The 19,478-nt window shown below is 55.5% G+C and overlaps 1 protein-coding gene across 1 annotated transcript in view; it reads right to left on the bottom strand.

Annotated features, from left to right (window-relative positions):
- The window catches only part of POLN (DNA polymerase nu), a gene marked incomplete at both ends in the record, with an annotated part of 55,822 nt that overhangs the window by 7,331 nt on the left and 29,013 nt on the right, over positions 1 to 19,478 (bottom strand). Inside the window, 7 exons of the mRNA XM_084233048.1 lie at positions 1,348 to 1,430; positions 6,285 to 6,399; positions 7,363 to 7,440; positions 8,254 to 8,311; positions 17,258 to 17,323; positions 17,804 to 17,857; positions 18,461 to 18,517. Of these exons, the coding sequence (XP_084089174.1) occupies positions 1,348 to 1,430; positions 6,285 to 6,399; positions 7,363 to 7,440; positions 8,254 to 8,311; positions 17,258 to 17,323; positions 17,804 to 17,857; positions 18,461 to 18,517 (511 nt within the window). The remainder of the gene's footprint in view (positions 1 to 1,347; positions 1,431 to 6,284; positions 6,400 to 7,362; positions 7,441 to 8,253; positions 8,312 to 17,257; positions 17,324 to 17,803; positions 17,858 to 18,460; positions 18,518 to 19,478) is intronic.

Here is a 19,478-nt window from a genome sequence, read left to right as displayed (position 1 = left end):
CCACGCAGAAGCAGGGACGGTGGAGCAGCACTGCGAGCGGGGCCTGCAGGAGCAGCTGGCCCCTGGGGAAGGCGGCTCCTGATGGGCTTGGGCTCCGCTGGCCAGTGCAGCAAGTTGGGTCAGCCCTCAGGGCCTGGGATCCCAGTCCTGCAGCCCCTGCACTTGCCCCCTGTGCATGGAGTGGGGCCCCCAGAGGGCTGCCATGCCCCCGGCAGGGTGGGGGTGGGGTTCTGGGCTCTCCATATCTCCCACGCTGCAAGGCCCTTCTTGGCCTGTGCCCCGTGTTCACACAGCAGCCTGGCCGGGTGATCATGCGTGAGTGTCATCGGGCAGTCAGGGCCCGCTGGGTGCCTGGCCGGGCCTGTGACGGGTGCAGGCTTCTGCCTGGCAGGTGCCCTCAACCCAGCTGTCAGCAGGCACCTCGGGGCAGGAAGCAAGGTGGGGAGCGGCCCAGTCTCCCTCCTGCCACCCCACGGCCAGGGACCCGGCCTTTCCCCTCCGGAAGGCGCCCCGCATGGCGGGTGGCAGGTGCAGGGCGGCCCGGGGCGCTGCAGGAAGGGTGCAGAGGCAGCCCAGGGACCCAGGCGCCTCAGCCCCACTGTTTCCCAGTGTGGACACCGCGTTTCCAATAGAGCTGAGAGAGGGCGGCTCGTGAATCCGCTGCTGCCGTGGCCGCAAGGCTCGCCAGGCGCCCCCGCGAGGGCCCGCCCCAACTCCCGGCTCTGAGGGAGACCAGGGGCACCGGCCTGCCTGGGGGGCGGAGGGTGGAGGCTTGAAAGAGAAGCTGAAGGCGGCCTCGGTGACCCCCTCTGGTCCTCACCCCCTCGTGAGGACCCTCCAGGGAGTGCGGCAGGACCTGGTCCTCCCAGCCCCTAGAACACCGGGCTCTCGCAGGCCTCCTCCCGCCCTCGTCTGCGCTGAAGAACAAGCTGCCACTGGGTTGCAGGCTTAGCCCACCTGGAGACCACCTGGGAAGGGCGGCCTCACAGGAGACCCCAACCTGCCCCAGCACCTCCAGGGAGCCCCAGATGGGGGAAGGGAAGGAAAGGGGAGGAGGAGGGAGGAAGAGGGGCAGGAGGGAGCTGGCCTGGGAGGGGGTGTGTTCTCAGAGAGCCCTGGGCAGCCACCCTGTGACGTGGGGAGACTCCGAGGCCCCCCACCCCACCCCCCTAGACCCGGTCCCCTCCCAGGAGGCTGGGTGGGCACGCCCACTGTGGACCGTCTGGGGCCTGGCGGGGCAGGATGTCCTGCATTTGTGTGAAGGACACAGGGTGCCCGGGGGGGACCGGGCAGCAGTGTCAAGGCAGAGACGACGGTGGGGAAGGCCATGCCCACTGGCCGGGGTACCTGCTCCGTAGACGGCCGCATACACCACCTTCTTGGCCCGCTCTCTGTCCGCCCGAGTCACGAGTGCTGCGGGAATGTCCTTCCTGTGGAAAGGTGCGTCACTGCGGTCACCGCCAGCTGCAGCGCCCCATGGTCCCTCCCTGGAGGGGGGGCTGGTCCCACCGTGGGGGACAGTCGTGCCCAGAGTGGCCTGGGGGGCTTTCGCATGGCTTCCAGCCATAGCCCTGGGTGCTCCCCAGCACAGCGACCCCAGTGGGAAGACGGGCATGATGGTCAGCTCGCATCTGACCTGCCCTGGCCACCTCCCACCCCCCGGGCCTGGGGCAGCGATCCCTCCTCTGCTGCTGGGCGTCCTGGCAAGGCCGCAGCCCCCTCCTCACTCACCAGGCATTTCTGGTCAAGGGGGCACCTCAAGCTCGGGAGGGAGGGACAGCAGCACAGAGGAGGACAGGCGCACCCCACCTGTGCTGGCCAGCTCTGTGCCACCCCGGGGAAGAGTCCCCCCCAATTCCCTAAAGGATCTCCCCCCCACCTGCAGCCCCTACCACAGCGGCTGAGGCCCGGCCACGCGCTGCCCTGCCATCCTGCGCCCTGGAGCGGGGGCTGCTGGCTGGTCCCAGGCACCGGGAGGGGGAGCTGGCCGTGGGCCTCCGCTCCAGGCGCCTGACAAGTGAGCCATGGTGGGTCCTCTGCTGGGAAGCAGCCTTGGGCTGCCTGCGCCACCATTTCATGGGTGACCAGAGGTCGCCAGGCCCCTGACTCCAGGCACCGCCTTTCTCCCCCTCCCGCCCGTCTGGGCACTGCAGTGACCCTGCCATGGGCCTCAGCGCTGCTAGATAAAGAGCAAGCAGCCGAAGGCACCCGGGCACCCAGGGTGCCTGATACTGAGTTGGGTCTTCTGGAATTTAGTGATTTTTTTAAAAAAGATTTATTTTTTACTTATACAAGAGCTGGGGTACAGGCCAGAGGCATGGGAGGCTGAGAGGATTCACCAGAGACAGAGCGGGGCACAGAACAGGCAGACGGACTGAAGACACTGCTGAGGGGAGCAGCGGGCGCGACAGGAGAGGTCTGCTATGCAATGTGGGTTTCTCCCTGGCCAGCCGGGAATTGAACCCACGCTGCAGAGGCTGCAAGCAGCTTCACAGTGCTGTGCTCAACCTGCTGCGCCTCTGGGGAGGCCCTAGAATTTAGCGATTTTGCTGATTTTTCAAAACATCATTTTTTGTTTTATTAATTTTCTCTATTGTTTTTCTTTTAATGTCATTGATTCTTCCTCTTGCCTTTACTATTTCCTTCCTTATGCCTGCCTGCTTTGGTGTATTTTCCTTTTCTCTGCAAGTTTCTTACCGAGACAGACTGGCTGGTCCTCACCCTGTTGGCGTGCTGTGCCCCTTGGTAACCTGCAGCCCCTCGGCCGCGCCCCTATGCCTGATACCAGGACGTGTACATTTTGCTGCGACACTGGGCAGCAGCACCAGAGAAGCTGTGGCTGGCTAAGCAGAGGATATGCCTGCCACCAGCAGCCCCTCCTGGGGCGAGTCCTCTGCCCGCTGGGCCTGCGGGCGGGGGCGGGGGCGGGTGCTATCCCCCGCGGCACCAGGGCGCCAGCAGGGCTCAAGAGTGGGCTGAATGTGCACACCTGCCTCCTGTGTGAGAGGGTCATCTGCTAAGACCGTCCACACCTCTGGAGAGCTGCAGAGTGCCATGAAATCCGGCACATGCTTTCTACATCCCCTACTGCCGGATCCCCGCCGAGGAGACGCGAGAAAGGAGGAGGGCGCGTGTGGGGAGAACGTGGATGGGGGTGGTGTGAGCAGAAGGCCCAGGCTGCGCTCCGCTCAGGGGTCCAGGAGGGAGCAGCGGTGAGCACGGGGCGGGCCTTGGCCACCACGAGGAGCCGCCTCAGGCCTGAGGGGGGTAGAGCAGTGAGACAGACGAGGACGACCCCAAGCGCAGGGAGTACGGCGTGGAAGTTATTTTGGAAAGCAGTTAACGTGTGGCTTGGGGAGTTACATACAGTGACCACTGAGCCTACAGCTTCAAATGGCTCATGATTTAAATTCAGGTTATGCCCCTGATCACGCTTTTTAAAAAGTTACCCACAGAACTACGACACAAGCCCCCAGAAGTGAGGCCATGTGTCCACGCCAGGGCTCGCGTGTGAACGCCCACCGCAGCCTTACTCACGACAGCCAAGGCGGAGGCCACCCAAGGCCCATCCACCAAGGAATGAATCAACACATGGAGCGTTGGCCGCGTGTCTGCACTGAAAGGCAGGCCATGTCCGTCCGCGCCGTGGAGTATTGTTCTGCCACGGAGAGGATGGGAGCAGCGGCGCCTGCCACACCGCAGAGCCATGTGGGCGCCCTAAGCCGTGGGGAGGAGGCAGTCACGGAGGCCCCCTGCCGAGAGGCAAGTCGGGACACGTCCAGAGCCCACTGACACAGAGGTGCAGAACGTGGACGGCGCTTCCCGTGGGGAGGGGAGGAGGGCGGAGGCCGTGAGCACGTGGCTTCTCTCTGGGTTGACAGGACCATTCTGGAGTGAGACAGCGGTGACGGCCGCGCCCGGCGGAGAAGGCGCTGAGCTCTGCACTTTAAATACTCGACTTCCGGGGCCTCCCTGGTGGTGCAAGGGGTGAAGATGCAGCCTACGAAGCTGTCCGCAGCCTCTGCAGCGCGAGTTCCATCCCCCGCCAGGGAGCTGCCCACAGGGCGCGGCAGACCTCTCCTGTCTCCCCGCCGCTCCCCTCAGCAGTGCATTTCAGTGGATCCCCTGTTCTGTTCCCCACTCTGTCTCTGGGGAATCCTCTCACCCCCATCTCTGGCCTGCACCCCAGCTCTTGTATGCATAAATAAGTAAAATCTTTGGGGGAAAAAAAAGGCTCAATTTCCATGGTGTGAGTTACGCCTCAACTTTAAAAAGCGTAGGTGGCACAGAGTAGGGGGCGCTGGTCAGGAGGCAGCACCCTGGCCTGGAGGTGTCGTGGCAGCAACGCAAGACCCACATACACCCCGCAGAGGCTCTGAGCTGGGGTGGGGCAGGGTCTGAACTGCTCTTGGACCTCAGGGTCAGCTGTACCCCCAAGACAGACAGTCACCATGTTAGATGGGAGGAGTCCCAAGCCTCAAACTTAAAGAAGAAAAGTACATGCAGGTAAAGGAGCATTCGAGAAAGCAAGAAAGGGCCAGCAGCGAGGCAGAGCAGGGAGGAGAGTGGGTTTGTTGTGAGCCCAAACAGTGGGTGAGGAAGTCCCCAGGTGAAGGTGGGACTTTGCAGCAACGATGAGGGCCACAAAGGCAGACCAGGTGTCAACGGGAACTCAGCAGCCCAGAAGAACGGGGCCCGGGGAGACCCTGAAGGGCCAGGCCCCTGTGCTGCCTGCCTGTGCTGCCCGCCCTGCACCACCCAGCAGAGCCCAGGCTGGCTCCACGGCAGCCTCTCCGGGGACAGCAGCCGCAGTCCGGTCTGCTGGTGGCGGGGGCCCCTCTGAGGCAGGAGCCTTCGGGCTGGAACGAGGACGCAGGAGGACGCACTGGGCGGAGGGGCCGGAGCGCACAGGCTGCTGTCAGTCCAGCGAGGTGAGTCGTTGTTCAAGGTTAAGAAACGAGTAGTCATGTGTGGGGCTCAAACTCCCTTGGACCTGAGTCTGCAGAGCCTCACTAACCACCACTCCATGGCTTTGGGGTTGTGGGGGGGGTAGGAGCAGGGTGGGGGGTGGGGAGGTAGGAGCAGGGGTGGGGGGTGGGAGGGTAGGAGCAGGGGTGGGGGAGGCGACTCAGGGCTGGAAACGCGGTGGGAGCGGGGGGCGAGGGCAGCAGCCAGTCGCAGGGCACCGCAGGGCACACTGAGGGCTGAGGCCCAGGGCTTCCTTCAACAATGCTTCCTGCCGGGACTGCTGGCCTTGGCTTGGGGACGCCGCAGACACAGAAGACATGCCTGGGCCAGGCGGAGCTCACACTGGAGGGAGGAGCGGCTGGTGGAAGGCGGGGTGGAGAGGAAGGTGGGCCTGGGGGAGGGGTTGGCCTTGGATAACAGCTGATAGGGGCTGGAGGAGCGTGGGGCGAGGTGCTTGGGTGGGGAGGTGGGGCAGGAAGCGGCCTGGAGTGTGAGGCTGAGAGTGCAGGTCACTGGAGTGCTGGTGGGAGGCCCGGGGCCAGGGCTGATGGTCCCAGGCTCTGCTCCCCAGTGGGCCAGGGCCCCTCACTCTCCATGGTGCTCTGCAGGGCCCAGCGCCTGTCCCCGGCCAGTGCCCCTTCCCCTGCCTGTCACTCCCCCACCACGCCCCTCGTGACCCGCAGGGAGGGGCAGGGGCTCGGCAGCAGAGTCCTAACATTGTACGCAGGGCCTGGGATTCCGCCCCTTTCTAGAAAGTGGCCTGTCCCAGTGTCCTTGCAGCCAGGCCCACTCTGGGGGCAGGCAGGGGCTTGTCTCCCTGACAGAAGGGAAGGTTGCCTCCCCTCTCACTCTCCCCACCAATCTCTTGTCTCCCTGACAGAGGGAGCCGCAGCCAGGAGGGACGAGCTGGCTGAGAACACCAGCCCAGAAAGAACGCAGGCCCGAGGCCAGGCCCCGCGGCCGCACCTGCCCCAGGGCTCTGCAGTGGGCACGCAGGCCTGTCCCTGCAGGGGCCCCTTGGAAGCCTCCTGCCCGGCACCCTGGGCTCTCACCACCCGGGCACCCAGCCGGAGGGCACGCAGGACCTGCCTGCACACTCTCCTGGTGTTTCCATTACATTCTCTGGCAACAGACTCGGTTTTTTAGTGGTGACGAGCTATCGGCTCTCCCCCAGCCAGGAAGCCCTGGACATCCTACTCATCTGCTCGTTTTTTCCAAGCGGTGACCTACAGGAGAAGATCGTGATTTCTTTCCCATGAAAGGGGCCTTGGAATAACTAGAGGCTTTTAGAGTCCGTGAGCGCGCGTGTAGCTTACCACTGTGAAGCCAGGCTAGAAAAGACATCCTCTCTTCCCGATTCCTGGAATAACTTCAGAAGTTCAGGGTCCTCAGATAAATGTGCAAGAATGCGCAGCTCGATCTGTGAAAAGTCTGAGAGACAGCCCTGCATTAGCTCAGAACCCACCAAGGGCCCTCCTGGTGCCCCCGGGCCCCGTCGCTCCCCCTCCACAGCCAAGTCAGCCTTCTCGCCCCGCTGGCCAGGCCGCAGGTCAGCCCAGTGTCTGAAGCTCAGGAGCCCCCCGCCGTTCCTGTGAGGGCCCCCACATGTTGTGTCCATCAGCGTCTTTAACAAGGGCCTACTGGGCTCAGGCCGTAAGCTGGGCGCTAGTGAACAGAACAAGGACCTTCCTTGTGGAGCTCGCATTCCCGCAGGTGACAGGTGGAGTGGGCCAGTGGCCGGCGAGACGGCGCAGACAGATGGGAGACACGGCAGGATGTGGGGGCTCCAGGGGGTATGCTCGCCTGCTCACGCATGCGTGCATGTGTGCACGCTGTGTATGTGTCCATGCGTGAGTGGTGCAGGTGTGGCACGTGTGTGCATGTGTGTGGGTATGATTGCATGTGTACGCATGTGTGAGTGTGTCATGTGGTGCGTGTACAGGGGGCATCTCACCGAGAAAGCGGCACTGGGCAGGGCCCGGTGGGGTGCGGGAGGAACCGGCGCTGTTTGGGGAGGGGTCGCCAGGCCGGGGAGCTGGCAGGCGCCCGGCGGGGCCCTGGGACTTGGGTGAGAAGTGGTGAGGTGAGGGGCTGGAAGCAGAGCTGCCTGTCTCCCCTGCGTAAGAAACTTGCTTCAGGGCCTCCCCTGGTGGCACAGCGGTGTTGCGAGGCTGCCTGCAGCCTCTGCAGCGCCGGTTCGATCCCTGGCCACCGGCGAGGGTCCCACCAAAAAAAACAAAAACAAAAACAAAAACAACTTGCTTCATACAAATATTTCCTTGGGATCTGAAGAGCAGACCCTGTGGACATCCCCCACCCCACCCCACTCTGCACGTGTGAGCTGCAGGACAGGTGAAGTGGGGCGCGCCCAGCCCCACCCTCGTCAGCTCCTACCTGCTGCCAGGAAGCTGCGGCCTCTGGGTGGGACGAACATGGCCCTCGGAGAGATGGTGAGGCTCCCGCCGGCCTCGCCTAGACAGTCGTGTTGAGGGCACTTGAACTGGGGTGCGCTGACCCCCGTCTTCCTCACACAAAATTACTTTAATGTCATCTAAAGTCAGGGTCCAGTTTTCTGATTTTTCTGAATATTTCTACTAATTTTAGAACATCATGCTAACAACGAAAGCAAACTCAATTTTTTGTTGTTTATTTTTCTTTTCTGTCTAGAATTCTTAGAGAAGGTCGGCTGTTGATGTAAGGGCAACCTAGCGACTCCCCACACCTCGCTCATGAAAGCGCAGCTGTGGGGAACACAGACTCCAAGGGCTCCCCACCAGTTGCCTTTAAAGGGCAGGTGGAGATGGGGGCCCGTTGATGCTCATCTCGCTCATGTCACCATGCATGCTGCTGGGGCTCCTGGGGGGGCCTCCACCCCGGCTCAGCGGCTGCGGGGACCGGGGCACCCCCACTTTGCTCAGACTTGACCGCCTTCTTTTTTAGCAAGGCACAGTCAGCTCTATAGCGCGGGGCCTTGCAAGGAAGTGGAGTTGCCTTCCCGGGAGAGGCGGCCCGCATGGTCTGCTCCCCTCTGCCGGGGAGCTGGGCACAGAGGGAGGGGACTCGCTTTCCTGGTCCGTCTCCCCTTTAACTAGAAAGTGGTTACCAGGCAGGCCCCACGCCCCTTCAGCTGTGGTTGCCTTGCAATGTGCCTCGAAGGCCTGACCAAGGACACGAGGCAGGCTTCAGGGAAGGAGCAGCTAGTTTTATGGAAAAGCAATTACAAGTACTTGCAAGTTTTTACAAAATGTTACCAAGACATTAGCAAAGTAGAAAGAAAGGTATTACCTTTAAAATTCTGAGGTTTGGGGATCTGAACTGGGTGCTTAGAGATACCTTGCATGTTCTGTTAACAACAACAGGAAACAGCTTTAGACAAACTATCCGCTCTTAAGTTAATCGAGGCTCTGACGGGCATTTAACATGGCCGCATTTTATCCAACTGTAACGAATAAGCGATGTGAGCGTACGACCCACAAGACATGGCCCTGTACCACTGACGCGTGAGCTTGCTGGGCTTGCCCTGGAACGGACTGGCAGGCCCTGGGGTGGCACGCTCGCCCTGAGGTGGACGGGCTCGCATCATAACGCTCTTTCTGATGCTAACCTGCGTACTCCTAGCTGGACACAGCAGCTCGCTGGGCAGCAGTCGGCTCGTGACCTTAGTTAGCCTGAACAACTCCCACGTGGCAAGCTGGCCAGAGATTTCTATGAAGTTTGTAGATGGGGCCTTTTTTCTTTTTTTAAAGATTGATTTATTTATGCATACAAGAGCTGGGGTATAGCCCAGAGGTGTGGGGGGTGAGAGGATTCACCAGAGTGGGGAGCAGAACAGGCTGAATCTACTGAAATACACCGCTGAGGGGAGCAGCAGGGAGACAGGAGAGGTCTGCTGCACCCTGTGGAAATCTCCCTGGATGGCCTGGGATCGAACCCGCGCTACAGAGGCTGCGGATTGCTTCACAGTGCAGCGCTCAACCACCTGCGCCACCAGGGAGGCCCAATGGTGCCTTTCTTTCTTTCTTTCTTTTTTTTTTTTTTAAATATTTTGACAAAGTCTCTATTTTTTTTTATTATTTTTTTTTAATTTATTTATACAAGCACTGGGTACAGTCAGAAGTGCGGGAGGGTGAGAGGATTCACCAGAGCCAGAGCGGGAGCAGAGCAGGCAGAAGGACCGAAGGACACTGCTGAGGGGAGCAGCGGGCGGCAGGAGAGGTCTGCGCGCCATGGGGGACCCTCCTCCGGTGGCTGGGGAGCAGCTGGGGATCGAACCGGAGCTGCAGAGGCTGCGGGCAGCTTCGCAACCCAGTGCTCAACCACTGCGCCACCGGGGAGGCCCTGGTGCCTTTCTTTAAAGATGTGTTTTAAGGTGAAAATTCCCGGCCTCCTTCCTGACCACGTCTGCTGGAGCTCCGGGCTAGATCCTGCTCTGCCAGCGCTTGCAGCCTGCCCCTCAGCTGCTGGTGAGTGTTTCTGGCCCTCAGAAAGCCCCTGGGAGCACCCGCCAAGCCCCTGTGCACCTTCCCGATGGCGGGAAGGGGCAGCAGGGCCTGTGCACAGACAGGCCCCTGGCTGCTGGCGGCCCTGCTGCTCCCACCTGAGGGTCTGCTACATTGGCCTCGGGCTCTGGGGGGCACCTTGCCCAGGGCGACCCGCTGGTCTGGGGATGGGTCTTCTCGGGCCTTAGCTGGCTGACCACCTGACCTGAGCACAGGCCGCGCTAAGGGCTGAGCGTCGTGACTAAGTGCTGTGGGGCTGCAGCGAGCCCGGGTGGGCAGGGCCGGGACCCGGAGGCCAGACGCTGGCGGCACTCAGGTCTGTATGTGAGGATCACAGGCTACTTAAAGAGACTAACAAACAGTCACGCCACGGGCTCCAAAATAGAACAGAGGTGCCGGAAGGAAGGAGGGCGGGTGGGAGTCTCTGGGCTATGGCCTGGCGACGAGCAGGACGGGGACCGGCAGCTGCGGCCCTGAGCCTGCACTGGGCTGAGCGTGGGTTGCGAGCGGCGCCGGCCACTTGCCTCTGGAGCGAGGCCGGTCTGGGGAGACGGAGACCATTCCCCGCGGGCCTGACATCGTCCAGAGACGCGGGCTGTTCGCCGCGGCCTGAGCGGCGTTACCCCGAAGCCGCGGCCCCTGCCGGCCGGGAGGGACTGTCCGGGCCAAGGCTCCACACACACCCTCCTTGAGGCTGGGCCCAGAAACCCTTTCTCACATAAAATAATTTACCATACTCTGACAAAACATTAATTTGACTCCAACTCAGATATAAAAATAAGCTAATAATGGTACAAACACGCGAACAAAATATTGAACATATAGTTAGAAATATAATGAACTCTAAAGACTCTAGAGGGGAAAAGACTCATCCATGAACCAAAGCAAAAACGCATTCTGTGGAAATAATGCCTGGCTTCGACATTTCCAACCCGCACGCTTTAAAACTAACATTAGAAAAAGGTATTGCTTGTTACTGAGGTAACACAGGCTCGCAGACAGCTACCGCCAAAGCGCCCGAGGTCTCTCAGCACAGGCCATGCCACCCCCAACCCCCGCACCCCCCGCTTCCCACCCCCATCTTCCCCTTTGGTAGCCGCAATATTTAAAGAAATGTAACATTAAATAAAAAGTCACACACGAATCTAGAAGAATGAAGACTTGGGATAGTAAAGAGCTCATTACAATACACTGTGAAAAGTCAGATATTTTGAATCACAAAATGCTGGTAAGTGCGGAGCCGGCATCACGAGGGCAGTGCGGTGAGGCGAGGACACTGGCTGACAAAAACTGGCTTTGTTGATGTGGAAACATTAGAAAGGCCACCGAAGCTGGAGCTGATAAGGGGGAATTAGATGATGAAGAAATGGGAAGAATGTGGCTCCGGGCGGGAGCAGGAGCAAAGGTCTCAGCACCTGCCCAAGAGATGGCTTTTTGGAAAACATTTGTTCGAAGAGGCGCACATAAAACAAGGATTGACATGAATCCTGAAGGATCCGAGTCGGGGAAAGAAAAGAATTCAGACAAACAAAAGACGGCCCGGCCAACCGATGCCTGGCGAACAGTGTGACACCCCCTCGGGAAGAAGCTTGGTCCTACCGTTAGCACACGGTGGCCTGATGGTCCCCCACCATTGGAACGGACTCCAGAGTGGACACAAATCCAGCCTTTTGACCAATAAACACTCACTACCCAGCCTGTTCCAGGCTGTCAGGCCTGAAGGCACACTGGCGAGTAGGCAGAAAAGGTCCACGTCCTCATGGGAGTCACAGGGGCAAAAAAACCAGAAGCAGCAGGCACTTGAACTGTGGTATGAGAGGGGTCATCTCATAGGGGAAGCACAGGGATTGTCCAGGAGGGACATGAAATGGAGGCTGTGATAAGGCAAATACTAATGCCCACTCAGCGCTGGGAGAACACGAAGAATGCAGGGGCTTCAAGTGGATTACAGGCTCTCGGCTGGGAGCTTGTGCTCCTGCTTCGGATATGCGCAGATGAAAAGGAAGCTGCTCCCACCCCGATAATGAGGCAAGGGCGGGTGTCTGAAAACCATCCCTTGTCTTGAGCCCAGCAGAGAGTAAAGTATCCAGCAGAGAACTGGTAAATGCACGATGGCAGAAAACTACCACAGGCCAGAGAAGAGTCACCCAAACGGGCCAGCAAGCTGGGCACCATGCCTGCGCGGGGCCACTGAGGGTTCCTGCTCCCCATCGGTCACTCTTGGAGAACTCCTAATTCAGAAGACATCAGGTAGCGCGCTCAGGAAGCTTAGAGCCACCTCTCTGCATCTGCCTGACAAATAATGAAACTTTGGCCAGAAAGGGAAACACTATTTCCAGTCCACTTAACTCATCCCAGAACAAAGCCCAGGAATCTTTACAGAAATAAAAAATGTCCATTATCCCACAATGAGAATCGACAATGTCTAGTATCCAAACAAAGATCTCCAGGCATACTAAGAAGCGGGAAAATGGACTCATTACGAGAGTAATCATGTACTGGAACTTCCCTATAATGGACATACATAGGTGTTGAAATTAGCAGAAAAGAGCATTAAAGCAGTTGTTATAACTGTATCAATATGCTGAAAAAATTAAGAAGAGACACAGATGTCATAAAAAAGATACAAGCTGAGGGCCTCCCCGGTGGCGCAGCGGTTGAGCACTGGGTTGCAAAGCTGCCCACAGCCTCTGCAGCGCCGGTTCGATCCCCGGCTGCTCCCCGGCCACCGGAGGAGGGTCCCGCATGGCGCGCAGACCTCTCCTGCCGCCCGCTGCTCCCCTCAGCAGTGTCCTTCGGTCCTTCTGTCTGCTCTGGTCCCCGCTCTGGCTCTGGTGAATCCTCTCACCCTCCCGCGCTTCTGACTGTACCCAGTGCTTGTATAAATAAATAAGTAAATAAATCTTAAAAAAAAAAAAAAGATACAAGCTGAAATCCCAGAAATGAGAATCATTCAGTTTTAACTATAAAGTTCAAGCTATTAAACTATTAACCTTTTAAAAGAGCTATTTATGCATACAAGAACTGGGGTACAGGCCAGAAGTGCAAGGGGTGAGAGGATTCACCAGAGAGTCGGGAGCAGAACAGGCAGATGCACTGAAATACACTGTTGAGGGGAGCAGTGGGGAGACAGGAGAGGTCTTCTGTGGCCTGTGGGTAGATCCCTGGTTGGGGATTGAACTCGTGCTGCAGAGGCTGCCAATAGCTTCATAGGGCTGAGACTGAACCCCTTGTACCACCAGGGAGGCCCCTAAACTATTAGCTTCAATAGAAAAATATACTCAATGGGAATAACCACAGATTTGACATTTGGGTGTAAATGATAAATTTTCATCTTTATAGTTGCATAGTATTCCTTTGTGTATTTATACCACATCTTCTTTATCTTATCACCTATTGATTGGCTCTTAGGTTGTTTCCATATCTTATCTATTGTGGATAATGTTGCAATAAATATAAGGGTGCACCTAACTTTTCAAGTTAATTATTTCATATTCTTTGGATAGATACCCAGAACTGTGATTGCTAGGTCCTATGTTAATTCTATTTTTAGATCTCTGAGGAAGAGAGATCTCTTCCCCAAAGGGGCTGAGCCCATCAACAGTTACAGTTACGGCAACAGTTGTTACCGGGGTTCCTTGTTAGCCACACCCTAACCAACACTTGTTGCATCTTTTTGATGTAAGCCATTCTCACAGACAACAGACAATGCCTCATTGTAGCTCAGAGTCTCATTTCCCTAATAATAAGTGATGATGAGCATTTTTTTCATGTGTCTGTTGCTCATCTGTATGAACTCTTTGGAGGTATCTATTCAGATCTTCTCCCTACTTGTAAATTGCTTTGTGTCTTTGTTGTTAATTTGGATGAGTTCTTTATATAACTTAGATATTAACTTCTTATCGAATGCATGATGTGCAAATATCTTCTACCATTTATTAGGCTCTCTTCATTCTACTACATATGCTTCTGCAAATATTTCCATTCATTGATGTGATCCTATTTGTTTATCTTTGCTTTCATTTCTCTTGCCATTGCTATCAAGTCCCCAAGGACATCTCTAGTGCTCATGCACAACATATTGGCAAAGTTTTCTATGTATTTATGGTTTCTGGTCTTAAGTCCAAGTCTTTAATTCGTATGTGTAGGGACAGAACAGCCCACGGAGCAGGTTTTCTGACCCATCAGACCGGGTCAAGGAGGAGTGAGAGTCCTCAGTGGCTTGTGGGGGTCTTTTATTTAGATTTGCCAGGCACAGGGCAGGCAGGGGTGCTGGGGGGCCGGGAGGCTGACAGTCTTCCAGCCCCCAGCAAATCCCCACTCTATCTGGACTCCCTGGCGTTCTCTCTGTTTCTCTTCTTCTCTCGGCTTCCGTTTGTTCTGGGCTTCTGCTGGCATCCCTGTGATGCCGCCCTTATAAACTCAGTCTCTCAGCCCAGGTGTACCCACTGCAGGTGCCCGCCATCAGGCATGCATTTGGGACCACAGGGTTCCCTCATCTATCCTAACGGCAGGAGGGCAGAAAAGCCTGATGCTTTTACCTTACCCTACAATATGAAATTATTTTTTGTGTCTGAAGGCAAAGAGTGATCCAGTTTCATTATTTTGCAAATGGTTTTCTCATAACCATTTGTTAAAGAGATTTTCCTTTTTCTGTCTCCTTCATCATAGATTAAGTATTGATATGTGTGGGTTTGTTACTTGGCCCTCAATTCTATTCCACTGAGTGCATGTCTATTTTTATTTCAGTACCATACTGTTTAATTACTGTAATTTTATAATACAGTTCGTAGTCAGGGACTGTGATGCCTGTTTTTCTTCTCAAGATCACTATTTGGGGGTCTTTTGTGGTTCCTTACACATTTTAATTTTCTTTTGTTCTATTTCCTTAAAAAATCACATAGAAATTTCGTATATTACTTGTAGCAGCAGGAAGACACAGAGCAGGATCTCTATGATTCGAGCAGACGAGCAAAGGAGGAGTCTTGGAGCCCTCCGTGGCTTTTTCAGGCTTTTATTGGGATTTACCGGTACACAGCAGGCAGGGGTGCTGGGGTGCCAGGAGGTCTCCCAGCCCTCAGCAAGTCTTCACTCTTTCTGGGCTCTGCAGCATTCTTTCATGGCCTTTCTTCTCTCTTTCGCTCTGTTGTTCCTCCCTCTCGCTCTGCTGGCGTCCCCGTGATGCCGCCCTTATAAGCCCAATCTCTTAACCCAGGTGTACCCACTTACATAGGCCCGCACCCTACTCCAGGTGCCCGCCATCAGGCGTGCATTCAGAACCGCAAGGCTCCATCATCAATCCTAATGGCAGGAAGGCGGAAAAGCATGATACTTTTTACCTTACCCTACATTACTTTAGGTAAAATGATCATTTTAACTCCATTAATTCTCATCTATGAACATGAAATATCTTTCCACTTCTTTGTGGCTTCTGTATCTTATAACAATGTTTTGTAGTTTTATTGTAGATGTCTTTTACTTTCTTTGTTATATTTTCCCCCCTACATATCAATTTTTTTTTATGAGACTGTGAACAGGATTTCTTAACTTCTTTTTCTTCTATTGCATTGTTTGTACATAAAAATGTTACAGATTTTTATATATTGATTTTGTAGCCATCACTTCACTATATAATTTATTGTTTCCAACGTAGTGGAGCCTTAGGATTTCTACATATACTATTCATGATATCTGCAAATAGCAACAGTTTCTTCCAATATGTGCTCCTTTTATTTCTTGTGGTCGTCTAATTGCTCTAGTATTAAATTAAATAGAATTAGTGAAAGTGGGAAACCTTGTCTTGTTTCTGATATTAAAGGAAAAGTTTCTAGCTTTTCACCACTGAATATGGTATGGGTTTGCAATATAAGAAATTTATTATGTTATGTTCCTTCTATCTCCATTTTATAGAGGGTTTTTTTTTTAATCATAAATCGGCACTGAATCTTGTCAGATGCTTTCTCTACATCTATTGATATGATCATAATATTTTAACATAATCTTATGTTAATGTTGTATATTAAACTGATTTGCATATGTTGAACTATCCTTGCATCCATGGAATAAGTCATAGTGTATGACCATTTTAATGTAGTGTTGAATTTAGTTTGCTAGCACTTTGTTGAGAATTTTTGCATTTGTTATCAGCAAGAAAGGGTCTGTAATTTTCTTTGTTTGTGATGTCCTTGTTTGGTTTGGGTATCAGGGTAATCCTGGCCACATGAATTGCATTTGGAATTATTCTCCTTTCTTTAAGTTTTTAGAAGAGTTTGAGAAGAATGGGTATTAGTTCTTTGAAGGTTTGGTAAAGCTACCAAATATGAGTAAAGCTTTCTGGTCCTGGAGGTTTTGCTTTTTGTGAGATTTTATTTTTTTAATAAATTTTATTTTTATATTCCCCATACAATTGCAACCCCCTTATTTTGACCCCAATCCCTCCCCTCCCTGCCCATTTTTGTGAGATTTTTGATTGTTATTTCAATTCCCACCCTGGTGATCAGTCTACTCCAGTATCCTGTTCATTCCTGATTCAGGCCTGGTGGGCTGTAGAGTTCTAAAAATGTCTCTGTTTCTTCTAGATTATCAAGTTTATTGACATGTAGTGTTGTTCACAGTAATCGTTCATGAGCCTTTGTATTTCTAAGACATCTGTTGCAATTTATTTCTGATTTTATTTGTGAGAGTTTTCTCTCATCTCTTCTTTTAGTCAGAGATTTGCTGATTTTGTTTTGTTGATCTTGTGTACTGTTGTGTTTGGTTTTCACTTATTTCTTGTCCTCTCTGGCTACCTCTGTATTACTGTACATCTGTCCATCTGCACCCAGAACTTTCTGGGATCACATTCACCTGTGGTGCTTGCTGTCTCCAATTCCAGGCTGGAGCCCCCAGATCCCCAGGCTGGAGCCCCCAGCAGGAGCTTGCTTCCCCAAGGAAAGCTCAGCCTGTGGAGTTGCAGAGAGCAGCTCCCTCCCAGGCCCTGGCCCCGGCAGGCTGTGGACCCTGCGTGGGTGGGCTGCAGTCCTCTCCCACAGCTCCATGAGGAAACACAAAGGAGCCAGAAAAAAAACCAAATTATTTTTAAAGGAGCAATGCTGGAGATAAACACTCTGATCCCAGCGAGTGTCGTGGGGCGGGGGGGGGGGGGGAAGCACAGCCCTGTGACTGTAGTTAATAACACCGTTGGTATGTCTGTAAGTTTTAAGGGAGTAGATATTAAAAGATCTCATCTCAAGAAACAAGCTGTAGCTGTATGTGGTAACGGATGTTAAACAAGCTTATTGTGGCGATTACCCTGCACTTTAAACGCACATCAAACCATTGTGCACACCTGAAACTGCTATGTCAGTTACATTAAATAAAGAAACAAGTGCTCTCTGGCCAGTGAGTGCCACACAGCGGGCATCATCGTGACAGGTGCTCACAAACACGCCTGTTGATGTGTTACCGAAGAGTCAGCACATCCACGCCAACCTTCACTGCCCTCAAGTAGCTGCACAGAGGCCCATCTCCAGCCCCCAAAAACCAGCTGGACCGACAACAGGAGGACACCCTGGGCACCCCCCTTCTCCAGGCGGAGAAGCCCTGCACTAACCTAACACTTCAGGAGGGACGGGACCACATGCTCCCCCCCACCCGGGCACCTGTGTCTGACACAGCAGGTGCTAAATAAACATCAGCTGGATGAGCCAACCCACGAGGCCCAGCAGCCCTATGCGGGGGGCACATGGAGCCCAGTCTGGGCAGCCCTCAAGCCCAGGAACAGTGGCTGACGTAACGGGGTGCCGACTTACGGGGTGCTTGGCCGAAAGTCTCCCGGTCACGGTTCCCGTTTGATTCCATGTGGGGGAGATGGAGCCCTTGGTCAGGGAGAAAGAGTCACGTCAGCGTGGGCAGAATACCAGGGCCCTCTGCTCCTTGGCCCCAAACTTCAACCCTGAAATGTCCTTGGGGTCAACATTCCCTGCCCTGTGGTCGGAGCGGTGGGGGGCGGGGGGGGGGCTGGGGTAGGTGGTTCCCATGAAGAACCCCACCGCAGTCTCTGCCCCAGTGAGAACCCCTTGCAAGGCGCGGAGCTGTGTGGGGGCGGGGTTGTGCCTCGCCCATCCACAGGCTCCTCCACGGCTCCCCAGCACCCCACCGCAGGGCGGCCTTGGGACAGGCCTTGAGCCTGTGGCTTGGGGTAGAGCCGGCTGAGCCCCAGAGACCTGAGCAGGAAAGAGGTCGGCCCCACCCCGGAGTCGTGAGTGTTGTTTTGACTAAACTGCACAGAAGCCTGCGGGTATTTGAACTCGTGTGTAAGCACACCCCAACCACAGGCTTTTTTGGGTTTCAATTACCTTTTCCATGCAAGCTAATAATCCATCTACAAAGGCTGACTTGATCTTGTGAACCTAAATTACAGAAACAAAAACAATCACTTTCTTTGGTTAAGTATTTAAATGGGAACAAGTGTCGCCGAGTTTCAGAGAGTCTGGGGCAAGTGCTACTGCGGTCACCTCAGGTGACTCCAGGAGGCCCTGAAATGGCCTTGTGCGGTGCCCAGTCAGCTAACACTGACCCAGAGAGACAGAAATCCTCTGCCCTGTGAAAAAATTAATTTTACAGAAAAGCTACAGAGGCAGGTGTTCCCACTCATCCGTGTCCCTGTTTTGGTTCTTTCAACCCTTTTGTGACTTCAAGAGCCAGGGTCAGCAGGGGCAGGTTTAGCAAGGCCAGACCGCGCAAGTCCTGAGCCCGAAGCAATGGCAGGTGTGTGGGCAGAGCAGCCGGACGGGAGGGGACGTGCGGCCAGTAGGAGCTAACGCAGCGAGCGGAGCAGCTCCTTCCCGCTAGGTCCTTCCCTCATGACCCCTCGGAGTCACAGGGCTGAGCAGGGCAGGTCGGACATGAGTAGAAGCACAGGGGATGCAGGGAGCAGTGCCAGGCCGGGCCGCCCAGCAACTCCAACTTCCTCTTAACAGCTGGCACCCGGATCCCCTCGGTCATGGACTTACCTGCCTGTATTCCAGAATTATCTTGGGCAATGGGTGAAGGTCTTGCAGTGTGCTTAACTAGAAAACCAAAATAAACAGCGCCAATAAATTCCTCCATTTTAAACATTTCAAACCCTTCTTTTCAACTCACGTGTATCCTGCCCTGAACAGATTTTCCCAAATGAAGACCCGTAATAAACTCGGTCCGTCAGGTGTCGTAACCAGAGGCCCTCTCAGGACCGCTGCTGTCCGCATGGGAGCGAGGAAAGCCACGGCACAGACTCTGGAAACAGGGTCCTCTTGGGGCTCACGTGGTAAAACCAGAGCCCGGGGTGTAAGCCACGCAGCGGACAAGAAGGCCCCGCACGTGCTGCCCGATGCTCGGGAGCCTCCGCAGCCGGGACAAGCCCCGGGCTTCGAGCTGATTCTAAAGCCGAACAAGACACGCAGCCAAGGAAGCCAAGGCCCACGCGACTGCCAGACTGAGGAATGCAACAGCCCAGGCCCGCAGAGGCCCTGCCCCCCCGCACAACCCCGCCTGTCACCAAGGCCCCTTTCCCAGCCTTTGACTCGGGGGCAGGGAGCAGGACAGGCGCTTCGTCCACGCAGTGGATTTAGGACTTGCTGCCGGTCTCGTGAGTGGGACACGAGTGGCTGCTCTGCGCGCAATACCCGGCCACCCCCTCCCCGGGGGTTGTTTCCACCCTAGGGCTCCTGGGCCGCAAACTCACGCCCACAGCCCTCCCACCAAGAGCGAGCTCGCTGGCCACCAGCAGCAGAGAAAGCACCAGCCTGTTCCCCAGGCAGCCCGCGGCCCCGCTGTGCCGTCAGCCCCCCCCCCCCCCCCGCGGCGACCCTCGGGCTTCTTCCCCGCCACCCGGGAAAGAGGGGCGTCCCCCTCAGGGCTGCCATGCACTCCCCGAGGACGCGGCCGGAGGACAGCAGGCCTGGCTCAAGGACGCGGTGGCGAGGTCACCGAGCCACGCACCCTGGGCGTCTGCCCGCACCCGCCTCCCTGGCCGATCGCGGCTTGGAACCC

Source organism: Talpa europaea (assembly GCF_964194135.1).
Source record: "Talpa europaea genome assembly, chromosome: 5".
Taxonomy (NCBI): domain Eukaryota; kingdom Metazoa; phylum Chordata; class Mammalia; order Eulipotyphla; family Talpidae; genus Talpa; species Talpa europaea.
This window is presented reverse-complemented; position numbering and strand designations above follow the sequence as displayed.